This window comes from Melanaphis sacchari, unplaced genomic scaffold (genome assembly GCF_002803265.2).
Source record: "Melanaphis sacchari strain LSU unplaced genomic scaffold, SCAv2.0 Contig27_pilon_pilon, whole genome shotgun sequence".
Lineage (NCBI taxonomy): Eukaryota > Metazoa > Arthropoda > Insecta > Hemiptera > Aphididae > Melanaphis > Melanaphis sacchari.
Window position 1 is genome coordinate 3,546,775 of NW_020271152.1, and position 15,119 is coordinate 3,561,893.

At 25.4% G+C, this 15,119-nt stretch overlaps 1 protein-coding gene across 1 annotated transcript; it reads right to left on the bottom strand.

The window, feature by feature from the left end:
* Positions 1-1,565: 1,565 nt before the first annotated feature.
* On the bottom strand, positions 1,566-3,849 carry LOC112595468 (inhibitor of growth protein 4-like). Its single transcript, XM_025340696.1, has 6 exons — positions 3,619-3,849; positions 3,324-3,562; positions 3,153-3,261; positions 2,985-3,080; positions 2,655-2,920; positions 1,566-1,690 (listed from the first exon to the last, which is right to left on the bottom strand). The coding sequence occupies exons 1-6, from the start codon at positions 3,653-3,655 to the stop codon at positions 1,589-1,591; spliced, it is 849 nt and encodes a 282-aa protein (XP_025196481.1). The 5' UTR covers positions 3,656-3,849; the 3' UTR covers positions 1,566-1,588.
* Positions 3,850-15,119: the final 11,270 nt, after the last annotated feature.

A 15,119-nucleotide genomic window follows, 5' to 3' on the forward strand; every position in this document is an offset into this window, starting at 1 on the left:
TAGTTTCAGTAGGTGTAATAAAAATTATTATAAAATTTTAATTACACGTTTAATCATTGTATTATCAAAAACAAATATATATATATTAGTTATTAAAATATAGTATACCTACGTCTTTCTGTTATTAACTTATAAAAATATATCATTACTAGTATAGTATTTAAGTTTGTTAAGCTTATTTCATATAACTACATATTTCTAAATGAACATCAAGTACCTATCTTTACAGCATTACTATACCATTTGATTTATAAGTAATTATTTAATGTCAATGATCATAGAGCTTTCCATAAATTACCTATGCCTCCTTACTGCCAAAGAGAACTAAATTTAAATGTATTCATCTATTAAAATATAAACTAAATTAAAAAATAAAATAATGTATTTTCCCAACAACTTTTTTTTACAAAAAGGAACATTTTACTATTATTATAAAAAAAAGAAATAATATACATTGATATACATAAATATACTTATATTGTACTGACATAATAGTTCACAATAAAACTAAAAATCTAAAAAAACTTTAAACATAATTTTTTTCATCATAGATATTTGAATTTAAAATTTGAAAAAATACGTACTTAAACTATAAATACAGTATTTATTATAATTTAAAAACATTATTCATAGGAACATAAAATATTATTATATTTTATACACACAATAATATTTTTAAGTACAATGTTTTCGGTAATAATTAATTCGACCTACTGTATTGCTAATAGTAAAATAAAATACTTTGAAAGCAATATCAAAAAACATATGAAATATACTTAGTGATAGAGGCTAACTGTATTTGCTTAATATCATTAATTATGTACAATAGTATATCATTGAATTCGAAATGTAATGTCCATTACAAATATCCACTCAACACCTACTATACAGCATATATTTTAAACACTAAAGTATATGTTTCCTTTAGCATTTGACAAGTCTATTAAATTTAACAACTAAATATGACAATTTACAACATTACAACAGAATGATGCGGTTGTAGATGTCAAAATAATTATTTTGCAACACATAAACATAGCCCTAAAATGATACGACTGCGCTGGTCAATATATTATTATTATTATTCAAACTGAAAAAATGTATGACAGAGTTTAAATAGATAGATTGTTTTATAAAAATAAGATTGAATAGTGGTACCACCTAAAAGTTATGCTAAACGTATCTTTATTTCCATAAATACATTTTCTAACATAAAAAATGGTGTAATTTTTAATTTAACTAATTTGAAAAGTGGATTTTATTTTCAGATTTTAATAAAATAAATATAAATGCTTTTAAATAAGAATACAAATTTAATAAGGAAACTAAATTTTATTCTTGAATACACATTATATAATTCGTGTTTGTAATTCAATGACAATAATAATATTACAAATTGCAAAATTTTAATCAATTGTTCTTATACTGTAAGAAAATTAACATTATATTATACACCGTAAATTATTATTTGCAAATACACACACACACACACACACACACACACACATATATAAATATATATATATATATTTAATGTAAATATAATGTATATATAAAGTAAAAAAATTAATTTCATATTTAAAATGTATTATTTTTTCTTCTTATTTGTCATACATTTTGAACAAAACCATTTTCCCTTGGGCTTGGTAGTTAATTTGACGCATGCAAAATGAAACCATTCAATAGGACACTTAAACAATGAAACAATATTAACAGTAAAAATAGATTGTTGATAATCTTTTAATGGTCACAATCAGTGGTAGCTCGTGGCATTTATAGAATGTATGGCGCAAACATTTCCCCTGCTCTATTATCAGTATTATCACAACTGACTACTTTCAAATTCTGTTAATTTTAAATTTAACTTTTACACTATAACAATTATCATTATTGTTATATTAACACATTTGGTGCGGCTCAATTTTGTATATACATACCCCAGTGCTGGTCAAATTGAAAGTTTTTTTTTTTATGATGCCCATTAGGAAAATAGAAAATTTGAGGTAAGTATTGCACACACATATACAGCAATATACACTGCAGGCGTCATCCCGCAACAAACATATTAAATAACATTACACAATACGCATAGAAAAGACAAATTTATAAATTTTATAATAGTTCTATACCAAATCTGTGGTTGTAGTTAATGACTAATGACTTATTGAATACTGGCTTGTGACTATAGCCAACGATTACAACAAAGAAGATAAGACTGACAAATCAAGTAAATCATTAGAAAATAGAATCCGAGCACAAACAAATTTGTGCACGACAATGCCATATTGATTCCTGTCGAAAAGTGGGTGAAATTTGCTGCATTAATCAGCACAGTGAATATTATGCCTGCCACCTAGTGTTTGCATACTATGTACATATTGTAGACTTGTAGGTAAAAATGCTCGCATTTGAACATATTTTTTTACTACAATAATATTTCTCAAACATACTAAATAAATATTTTGATAGAATTAAGAAAACAACATATTAATTTGTAATTTAGTACAAAATTATTTTTCAATATTTTAAGAAAGGCACCTGCCTGTGTTCCCCTATAACACGAGCCACCACTGATCACAATATTAAATAAATACCTATACACGTAAAAGTTGTAAATGTATAAATAATTATTAAATTAAAATTAAATTGCTTACATCTGGATTATCGCAACCTATCATTTCACCATAAGAAACTTGGTTACACAAACAGTATGTTGGTTCGTTTGGATCAACAGGCATGTCCAATACTTCAGGCGAGTGTACAACTCCAGCAGCAACTAATGTACCAGTAACAGGACCAGTCTCTACTAGAACACCAGCTACACTATTGGCAGGGTTTATCAAATTAGGGACAACACTGACCATAGGTGTCTTGCTAGGTGCTGTACTTGACTTGTTTGTAGTTCCCATACAAAAAATGCCTGTTGATAATTAATAAACAATAATATTAACATTAAAAAGACTAAAATTATGCTATCCATAAACCTTTTCTCGATGATTTCTTTTTAGATGTTTTGTTTAAGACAGTTTCTTCTTCACTTGACGCATTTTTCTTCTTATCTTTAAACTTCCTTTGTCCACCTGAAAGTAACACACATAAAAAAATGATCAAATACAATGGCATCATAATAAAATGTATTTTAGACAACCTACGTTTTTGTAAACCTTCCTCTACATTTCTTGTAGAACTGATAGCTCTGTCTTGAATTTCAGCTTCAAAACGTGCTAAATCTGAATCTAATTTCCTTATATGTTTATCCACCTGAAAAGCACAATATAATAAAAAAGTACTAGGGTTAAGTGAATAACTCAAAATCAACACACCAATTCATAAGTTTGAATAGACAATTGAACTTTGTCATCACCATATTCTTTTGCTTTGTTAAACTGACGTTGTATACTGTTCATTGTTTCGTTCTTTTTATCTGCCGAATATATATTGATATTCGACATAAAATCATCAGCCATTTTGTCAATGTTGCGCATCTGTTCTTGAGCTCTAGAATCAAGGTCTCGCATCAGATTGAAGTTTCGTTGTAATTCAACAGGAAGATTTTCCAAACCTAAAATATTATTCTGTTAGTATTCCGTTTAAATTCAAAACCAAAAAAAAGCTTACTGTCCAGATATTGTTCCATGTATGGTGCTGATGCCATTTTTGTTATTTTATGGTTTAGCCGAGAATTAGAAGAAAATAAATAAAACGCATATGTAAACAACAACAAAACGAAATTTGTTGTGTTTAATCAACTGTGAGAAAACGATATATGCCTTAAAAATTTTTACAGTAGATATAATGAAGCGCGTGAACTCAGTTTCGGACACGACAGCCAAGGGGCTACGACCCGCGACAAACAAAGAACGAATAACAAGTGAGGATATACGTATATATATATTATACACGTTTATCTTTATTCGTAATTTGTAGTTTACTGTATAGTACGTATAAACAATGAGCATACAATTATATTGTATAAACACTTCAGACTTAGCAAGTGGATACACTGCATAAATGCAAATATTGCAATTAATTTTCAAATAGATCTATTTAAATATTGTATTTATTAAAGGACTGTCCAAGAGTAAATTAAAAAAAAATTTTACAATGAAATATTATAGAAGAATAATAATGATGAATTTTGATAAAAACAATTTTTCATTGTTTCACTCCGTTCGCTTGTTATCGCCATTTTAAAATGACGTGTGACGTCACAGGCTCTATCCGTTGGCCGCCCGCCTACTTCAATACACGGATTTCTTTGACGCGTCTTAATTCATTTATTCATATAATAACTTAAAAAACTCAAAATTGAAAACAGTTTTCATATTACAAAAGCTTAAATATTTTACTACAATCTGAACAAACATCCTATTGAAATAATACATATTATAGGTAGAAAACGTTTAATTTATCCATAATTTATACATCTTTTGGTTTACGTATTATTATTTTAGAAATATATCACCAGTCGCCAGTCTGTCGTGTTTAATAATAAATAATCACTACTCTTCAATTTTTTGACTGCCTTATCTTAGTTATTAATTATAAAATATGTAAACTAATAAATGAAAAAATGTGTAAATTATGGATATAGACGCGTCAAGGTAATGCGTGTATTGAAAAAAGCGGGCGGCCAACCGACGAAATCTGTGACGTCACGTTATCACGCGTCATTTTAAAACAGTAAAATGATCGAAGATGATAATATGATGTGTAATATTATTACTTATATAGTTATGTATTGTTTTAGTTAAATCAAATACTAACGATTTAATTTTTATTTATTTATTCCTTAGATAATCTTTTAAGACGACGTTACTCACCCGTTGTTGACGCCCAAAAACATGTCTTCGAAGAATAACTCATTTTGACTCTAGTTAGCCCACAAAAATCAAATTTCGACCACTTATAGATAACAATGTTGTCTATGTTCTTATTCATATGTTAAATATATGTACCTATTATACACAATTTATATATTCATTTGCTGACTTTGTGAGTTGTATAATAAATTCAAAAATGCTAAATATTCAACATATAATAAAAATTACTATGTTAATGCTATCAAAAAAAAAAAATCGAACATACGAACACAGATAATATTTTCACCTTTATTTGGACGAAATTTAGTTTTGTACGATTAGTATATTCCAAATAAGATGAATTATGATAATCGGAGCAATGAATATCAAAGCCATAGATTGTCAATTATGAATAGAGTTTTTGACTAAAAAAAAAAGTGAACACTTTACAATAATTACAATAATTTTACATTTTTATTTTAAAATTATAAAGGCTATATTATACATTGAATAATAGCTGAAAATTTAGATATAAAAGTTTTGTTATAGCGTGCCTACTTTCTGTTACTCCAAATAAAAAAATGTTTTGAACTATTATTGATTTTTTAAAATTAAACTTTGTAGTGAGGAGACTAAATTAGAACTAATAGTAATTGAATTATTCAAAACAAGGAGCATCAATTATATTCTTGTACATACCTACATTGAATTTTTGATTAGAGACTTGTCAATCTAAATAACCTAATTAACACATAAAAATTTTGATTAGGAAAAAATAATATAATATTATAAAAAAATAATAAACTACCAGCTTTATCAAAAGAATTTAAATCATAAATACGATTATGTTTTGAAAAGATAAATTTTTCAAAATTGATAGTTTTTATATCGGTATTATGAAATGTGTTATTGTCATCTAAAATTAATAAATAATGATAATAAAAAAAAAAAAAAACTTATTTTGTATGTAGGTATATTTTAACATATTATATATTACAGCAGGTATGTTAATATTCAAATTATTGATTTTGAGTAAAACATTAATATAAAAATACCTACCTAATATTTTTAATAAGGACAGACAGGGCAGTAATAATTAAATAAACATATAACTATTACCATTATTAATATTTTTTAATGAATAAACCTACTTATAAATCTGGCATTTTTGATACACTTTGAGTTCTTCTTATACTGAAACATTGTTCTGCTATAGATGAATTAGAAGTTTTCCAAGCACTTGCTTAGGTATAGTAATGTAGCTATAAAAAAAATTATAATGCTATGAAATTTAATTTAAAAGTGCATATTACATGAAAATATTATCTTAGTAATAATATTTTATAAATAATATAAACAGTTGAAATAATATTAATGATTTTTTATTACTTTTGAAGGATAAAAATTGAAATTAAACCATAAATCAATACATATATAACATATATTTTAGTATTTTTTAAACTATTTATACAATGGTGATACCATGACTTTTTTCTAGGTAGGGTAAATGTAAGACCAACAGTAATAAGGCAGGGCCACAAAAAATAAGATTTAAACAAAAAATTTTAAAATATGTAATTAGAAAAATTATACAATAATATAATATTATAGAAGTATATTAATCTAAATTACATACAAACTGTACAGTGAACAAAATACAAATACCATTATTTTCTGCTTATGAAAAAAAAGAATATTATTATGTCTAAGGATAGGCCAATGGTAGGGCCAGGCATTTTCAGTTAGAGCCATAGCCCTACCTGGCTCATCCCTGGCGCCATCACTGTATTCACAGGGTGTTATCTTTTTTTTATTCAATAAATGGTATCAGCTTCAATAATATTAACTTCTAAGAAAAAATACTTTCTTGTCCATTTTTTTAAAACAAAAATATTAAATTTAAAAAAATGCTTGAGCTTGATGTACTTATTTATTAATATTATATAATATAGGTAAATAATGTACTCTATGAAGTAGTTAGTAGTTATTAGTTATCGTTGTATGAAATTACTGCTAAACTATTAAACTTTTTATGGATTTTTTTTTTAAATTTTGAAGCTAATTTTTTGTGTTATCAAATAAAACCAGAAATTAAAAAATAACTTCTATTAAATAAAAAATTATGAACAATTTTTATTATTCATAAGGTAATTTATTTTTTAGTATCTATTATGTTATTTTTAGTTTTAAATAATTTTTCATAAAATAACTTTTACAGTTCTACAAAAGATATCCTCTGCTAAACTTTAGCAGATTACATCAGAAAATTGTTAAAAAAAAATTTGATTGCACATAACTTAAAAAATAAAAGAGTTAGATTTTTTTAAATTTTTAAAGGTTTTTTATAATTTGTTGTATATATTCATATAGTACATGTACTTATTAAAAAAAAAAAAAATGAATGAAATGTTAATTTTAATTTAATTAAATAAGTATCAATATTATTAAATTATAAGTAGTATATGTATATTATTATATTTTTAATGATTATTAAATTTTATTACAAATTTATTATAAATATAAGTATAAAATATACTAATTATTGTAATTATTGTAATTTATAATCAATTTAAGTTCAATGAAAGAAAATATTAGACTACTTGTATAATTATATAATTAGAAATATTATTTTAGAAAGTATAAATAAAAATATTTTCCACTTTTTTTTTTTAATCTTACTATAATACACTAAATATTTAATTAAGTTATTAATATAAAAAATTAAAAATATATGTAATAAATATATAAATAATGAAAAAAATATATTTAATAATAGTCTAGATTTTCTAGAAAATTCATTAGCAAAACTTTATAATAAGATCAAAGTTAAAATGAACAGTTCCTTAATTTCTCATGAAAGTCGCTGCATACACAATAATATTTTTTTTAGTGTACTAAATTTATAATGTACCTAAGAAACAAAATAAGTCTATAAAACATGTTTATGTTATTATTCATATTAGTAATGCAAAACAATTAGGTTTCAATGATACATTAAAACATTATTATTATTAATTCACTACAGAACTTACTGTTCTATGTTATGAAAGTTAGAGCGTGAATATGTGATTATCGAAGAAAAATTTTAACTTATGGTATACTTTAATAGGTACTTATAAACAATTTTGTTTTTTTAGTCTTCACAATTTTTATAATAATTTATTTATTATTTATTGTTTATTTCTTATTTCTTATAAATTATGGTCGTCATTGTAGATGACTTAAATATCCTTTTAAAAATATATGCATTCTATAAAACAAACCTACTAAACAACAACAGATGAACCTGAAATTTATGAATTATATATTATGTATTATTGTAAATAAAATATAAACAATTCAATATTGTCATTTATCAGTATGTTTAATTTAGTTTACATTACTGATGTACCTATACAATTATTATAATTTTTAAATCATATTTAAAAGTTTCTGAGAAGAAAATTCAAAGTTAGTTATTGTTATATGCTAGAATTCACTCTGTGTAGTTCTTCAGTGTTCCGGTTTTTAAATTAAATTAGAATAAAATAGCAGAATCTTCAATTCGAAAATAAAATTTCTTAGTATTGATTGTAACAAGAATTGTTTCTATTCAAATTAAAGCCTTGTTATATTTATTTGAAATATTTTACAATAGCAGTCTTTGTGTAGTGATCGTATATAATAATTATTATGACTAAATTTCTCAATACCATCATAATACGGAAATATTTTTCTGATCTACAGAAAATATTTAAAGATAAAATAATAATTTCAGTTTATGATGAAGAAAAAATTATACGAATAGAATGTATCTACACGATCTGTAATGTTGCTCACATTAGAACACAAAAACAGTTACCGAGGGCGTAAACCGCCTTGTCCTCGTCACTTGGCAATTTCACAATCAATACCAAGCACGTTGCTAAGCTACACTGATTATTCCCCTCCCTCCCATCCGACACATCTACCCTGATTTTGTTTCCCGAAAATACTTCGTGCAACTACTCTCCCTTCAACAAAACATATTATAATCGTTCGTTTAAAATGTGATGCAAAACATACATTTTGCCTCATACCACAAGGCTCGAACAACGAAAGAGCGTAATGCTGTGAATAAATTGGGTTGGTGGATGACTTTTAATATAATTACGTATTATTACAATGTGAAACAATTTATAAAATTACTCATGATAAAGAGTTCATTGAAAAAAATTGATTCTGATTTTAATGTGTAGATAAGTATGCAAATAATTTGATGAGTTAAAAATTAAAAATTTAATCCAATTGCTGTAGGTATCTAAATGACTAAATATATGCCCTTGACTCACACTTAAAAGGATGTCGCACCCGTATGTGTTATCTTCATCTTTACACACGTAGGTACACGATATAATACATTTTTGTTCACCTGTTTCAATAATGTGCTTTTAGTTTTGATATCAGAGTGAATTAACCTATAATCAAACTTTTAGTTAAGAATATTATCTGTGTTCTCTCGTTGGTTTTTTACGATATTTTAATTTTCAAGTGAGTTATGAGCATTTTTAAATAATTACATTCTCATAAATTATTTAAAAATTAAAATATCGTAAAAGCCAACGAGAAAACACAGATAATGTTATACCTAAAAGTTTGAAAATTTACTATGTCGTACCTGTGTAAGACGGAGGCAACATATGCGGCTATGCGGGTGCAACGTCCTCTTAAATATTTTATTTTATGATGTATTCGAGCATCTCTCATATCACTTTAATCTAGAATTAATTTGAAAAAAATGACAAAACAATGTATTTATTATAAAGAATAAATAAAATTAATTATAAAGAATAATATTAAATGAGTATCTCTTACTTATATAAAAAAATAAAACTCGTGTCTTATTTCGTAGCGCTTTGGCAATACGTTTACTTAATTATTATTTTTTTTTTAATGATCAAAAGACACATCAGCAACAAGGCTATTAGTTAATGCTATCAATGATTTAAAAACCATTTAAATACAATAAGGTTTACATGGATAGTGGAGTATAATAGTTAGTTAATATAGAGACTTAATAAAATATATACATTCTGCATTATATAATTTATAAATGACTGTTAATTGACAGTATTTTAACTTCTTTAAAATGTATTAATTAAATGTATTGTTCGAAAAAATAGCCAACGATTCGGGTGTTTATTATAAGTACAACTTGTCCCATAAATAGTTAAGCTATTTAAATATGCTATACTGAACTAGGACAACTGCGGTGACTCGAGGATTCTGGTATAAATCATAGCGAGTTTCTAAGGTTAGTGGATTTAATATTTGTTTCTTAGTAAGTATATTTTTTTTATTGTTTTTTTTTTATTTATTTTATTATTAAACAAAATTACATAAAGACAATTTTATCGTAATGTAAAAATATTGGGTATTTATGGAACCGTGAAACTTTTATGTATATTTATTACCATATATTTTGTGTACACAATGACATTTTCAAAATATTTAAATCAATTAAGCTTATTATCTCGTTATAGGTACTTGCAGGTACCACGAATCTATTCACATCGTTCTACTTTAAGTAAGTATTTATTCAAAAGTTAAAAACAATAAAATAAATGTATTAAGTATAGGTACTAATAGTACTATAATATAATAGGTAATTAAATATAAATAAATTCCATGTTTTTGGAAAAAATCAATTCAACGCACTGAATTACAATAGTAAGTAATTAAATCAACTATACAATATACAATATTTACCCAATGACGAATTTATTTAGCTATGAATGAGGCATTCACCCCCTATTATTATTCTCAATTACGCCATTGTACCTACGTCCTACGTATTGTAATATACATCAAGGCCATATCTGTGAGGGCGGAAGGGGTCCTCCACCCCTGAAATTTCTTAAATCGTTTATAAATGTGTAAAATAACTATTTATTTTTAATACCAACATAAATGGCTAAAGTTAGAATTTATTAAATTGATTATTGATTGATTTGTATCATGTCATACGAAAATATTATTTTAACATCTCATAATAGATTATTACTGATCGACAACAATCGTTATTGATGCCGATCAACATCTCGACAGCCGACGACGATAAATAACATTAATAACAACGATATTATATCTGTGTAAAAATATATATGTACAGTAAAAGCCGCTTATTAGAAACACTTTGGGACCAAGGTGAATTGTGTCAATTAACCGATTGTTTCTAATAAGCGATTGAAAAAAAAAAATGAATAATAGGTACGCGAAAAAAATATGTATGTATGTATGTACCTATATTGTATAATTTAAAAAAAGTATGCACAATTGTGTATATTTTACGATATTATGTAAAATATTTATCATTCGTAATTTGTTTTTTTACGTCGAGTAACTCCATGACCATATTTTCATACGAGTAATATTGCCCCTTTAGCTTTGTCACTTATTTTGAGTGCGTATTTGTGTTCAGGTAGAGCTCCAAAATAAAGCCCAGTCTCGTCCGCATTGAAAATATCAGAGCGTGTGTATTGGGCTAGCAAATCGGTCAAATGAGTTTCAAACCACGAATGGTCGCATGAAAATTGGCTAAAATCTTAGCGTTTAGACATTTTTAGATTTTTAGAAAAAGGAAACACTAATAATCTTTACATACGCACGCTGAAGCTAAACTACAAACGGTACGACCAGTACATACAGAAAGAGCATTCTCGCGATAAATTACAGTAAAAATAAACGTAACGACAGCAAAGATAAAATTGAAGTACATTGGTTATCGCTAGATAATCGGTGTATATGTCAACTGACCTTCTCCCAATTGTTTCAAATAACCGATGTGATGTTTCAATAATCCGATTTATTTTCAATGTTCTAATATACGGCCGATCCGTCCCGAGACATTTTGTTTCAATAACACGATTGTATCAATTATCCGTGTTTCTAATAAGCGGCTTCTACTGTAATTAAATACCGTTATGGTGTCGTCCGTCAGTTAGTGACAAATACATCGAATTGTTTTAACAAATTCGTCATAATAAGTATGGGTGTCCCGAAACATTTTTCTAGAGGGGTGAGATGAAGAGTAAAATTAATTTAAAAAAATAAATCAAGATTTTATACAGATTTTATTTATAGTACATTATGTTTCGTCATCATTACAGTAAATTATTATAATTAGGTAATAAATTTAAAATTCTAGGGGAGGGGTGGTAAGTGCGTCTTGCTACCCCCTGAGGACGCCCATGATAATGGGTAGGGCTCGGAAATTGTAGAAGCTAAAAAAGGCAAAATATGCACAAAAAAATTACAAAATATGCATTAATAATGATGTAAAATGTGCAAAATAATTATTCTAAATTCCAAGAGAAAAAAATACATCAGATGTTGTTAATAAATTATTAAAATAATAATACACATAAAAACTGTTTATAACTGAAAAAAAAATTATAACTGGTTGGAATTTTGACATTTTATTGAGCTGAAAATATAATTAAAAAATATTTTTTCAGTATTTTTGAAATTACGATAAATACCTTTGTTGATAATTTTGAGTTTTGTATTCAATATTAATTGAAATGTACAAATATATAAGTAAAGAAAGAAAAAATATGGAATATGAATATTATATTATGTGTAAAAAATCAATAAAATATGAACTTTTTTAGGTAAGATTGACAAAATATACATTTTTAATTTTTAAACTTTCCATTGTATAGTTCTGATTTATAACTTGGTCTGCTATAAATTGAATGCATACATAACAATATACAATTCCTACAACTTCCGTGCCCTAGTAATGAGTAAACGAGATAATTATAATGTACTAGTTAGGTATTAAATTATTTTTCTTAACTTCTAAAGGTATGTTAAATTATTTTATATATCATGTGTAAATTATCATCTTAAATTAAAATTATATCACCCTATTTTTTCCGGTAAACATGTCCATATAGGAGATTACAGTATCTTTGATTTTCAAGTAAAAATATAAAAAGGTTATTGATGCAGGAGCTTATATTTATTTTAATGATGATTTAGGTAAAACGTTATTCGTATAGGAGTTTACATTTGGCCAAAAATGTTGAGTTTAAATTAAGGTATAGTTTTTATTTTATTTTATTCAGTTGTTTTATATCCATGTAAAACTGTAATAAAATACACTACAATATATACATAGTATTATACAGTCATTTTAACTCACTACTTGTTACTAGTGGCTGTACTAGTTATTGATTGTAGCAAATTGTGTGGAATGAAAAACAAGAGTTCGTCACCTCCTAATCAATATAGGGTGGTAGATGAGGACGGAGCTGCTCTCGCTTTTGCCCGGGCGAAATAGAAAGTACGCAGTTATACGTAAAGCTATTATAATAAACACGGCATTCAAGGTTTAAACTGAGTTAAGAACCTTTTTTAAACTAACGCGTAGTGTTCTTTCTTCGGAAAAAATAATCTAAAAATAATTCTAATACCTAAAAAAATATAATTTTTTCATTATTTAACATATTAATATAATAATTTATTTTATTTTTCGTGACATTTTATAGAGCGAGCATTGCTCCTATAGCCACCCCTTGTATCCACACTGAATGGGTGATACCCGTTTGCGTACAATTACCCCCTTTTTTGCGACTCGTTTGCGTACAAATGCATAACTCAATTGAGCACACGAATTTATAATACCTGAGCTGAATGACCCTATACGTAGAACTCGTTTGCGAACATAAACTTTAGCAAAATTGCAAAAGTCTCAAAAACTCAAAAAACATTTTCCTTCTCACTTTTACAGGCTTAAGACTGTCTGTTTAGTATTAATAGGCGTGATTAAAAATGTTTAATTTTGTTGATTTAATTTAATTTAAATTAAATTTGTCATGTTTATTTGTTGTATTTGTATTTTATTAATTATAATTTAATTGCATGCTATAATATTTTGAACCGACTTGTTTTAAATATTCCAATCGATTTATCAGATTTATGGATTTATTACGCAATTTTCTAAAAAATTTAATTTATCCATAGTGTCTTTTCATTGAACATTAATAATATTTAAGGAAGTTTATATTAAAATTAGAAGCGTAAAAACTATAAAAATCAGAAAATGAACTTTAATTCAAAAAAATTGTATTCTTAATGAAATTAAAAAACACAAAGGAGATAAAACGAGATTTTAATTTGAAAAATCTATGTCATATTGTTTAAAAAAATAATTGTAATTTTATATATTAAAATAAAATATTTATAATTATTTGACTGATTTTTTGTACTTTATTTCATATTAAATTTGTAAAATCTGTAAGGCATTATTTCAAAAAATTGTATTTCTATGTATTAGAAAAAAATAGTTAGTAAACGTTAAATACTTATATACTCGTATATTCCTGTATTATAATTCATGGTCCATCCTTCGAATCTTTTTAAAAATATAGTTTTAGTTGGTAGGCCAATCCCCGGATAGTAAAAACTAAAAGGTAAACAAATATTATTTTTTACAGGTACCTAGGTAAAATGTGTCCCAATTACCCGGCATAATATACAACCGTGTAATAAAACGCTTTGGAATAACAATACTAATTATTTTTTAGTACAATAATGATAATCATTATTATTACCTATATAAATTAATATAATATTCCATAAAAGACTTAATTATTATCTTATAACCTTATATCTTTTAGAATATCTAATTTATCTGCATTGCCATAATCTCATGAGCTTTTTTACTAAAATTCAACCATTTTAGTTTAGACTTTTTATTTGACAAAACTTTTCTTTTTTTTTTGACATTTTTATCTTTTTATTCATCCACGATTTCAAAAATACTTGAAATTATCAGCAGATATTTTTATATTACACTTTTTTATACATGGTATACGTTTAAAATATTTTGACTTTTTTTAAGCCTGTAGGAATTTTCAATTTTTTGACTAATAATATCGATAAAAAAATTTCGAAAGTAAAAATACATGAAATATTTAATACTAGTATCTCATAAAATTTTATAACTGCAATTTAAGAAGTATATATTTTTTAAGGCTAATAAGGATTGAAAATATATAACAAGGTTTCTCTAGTACTTATAGTTTAAATTTTAATATTTTACTATACTCACCGATAACTATTTGTTGACAACTGACATATTAATTGACCAGTCAGTTGTAGGTGCATTTTTTACAGATTGAATTTTTTGTTTGATGTTACACATTTTGCAAATAAACTAATATGCAGAATAAAATTCTAAACGAATCTCATATAAAAAAATTACACAGATATTATAGACACAAAAACCTTTTTTTTTTACATTTTTTAAATAGTTCTGACTTTTTTAATACTTAATATTAAAAAAGAAAA

What these genes read in the sequence shown, in the direction of transcription:
- LOC112595468 (XM_025340696.1), bottom strand. Translation starts at nt 3,655, where the DNA reads ATGGCATCAGCACCATACATGGAACAATATCTGGACA. An exon ending in AAAGAAATCATCGAGAAAAG is followed by an intron (nt 2,921 to 2,984) that starts GTTTATGGATAG and finishes AATTATCAACAG; the next exon opens with GCATTTTTTGTATGGGAACT. An exon ending in TAGGTTGCGATAATCCAGAT is followed by an intron (nt 1,691 to 2,654) that starts GTAAGCAATTTA and finishes TCATTGTTTAAG; the next exon opens with TGTCCTATTGAATGGTTTCA.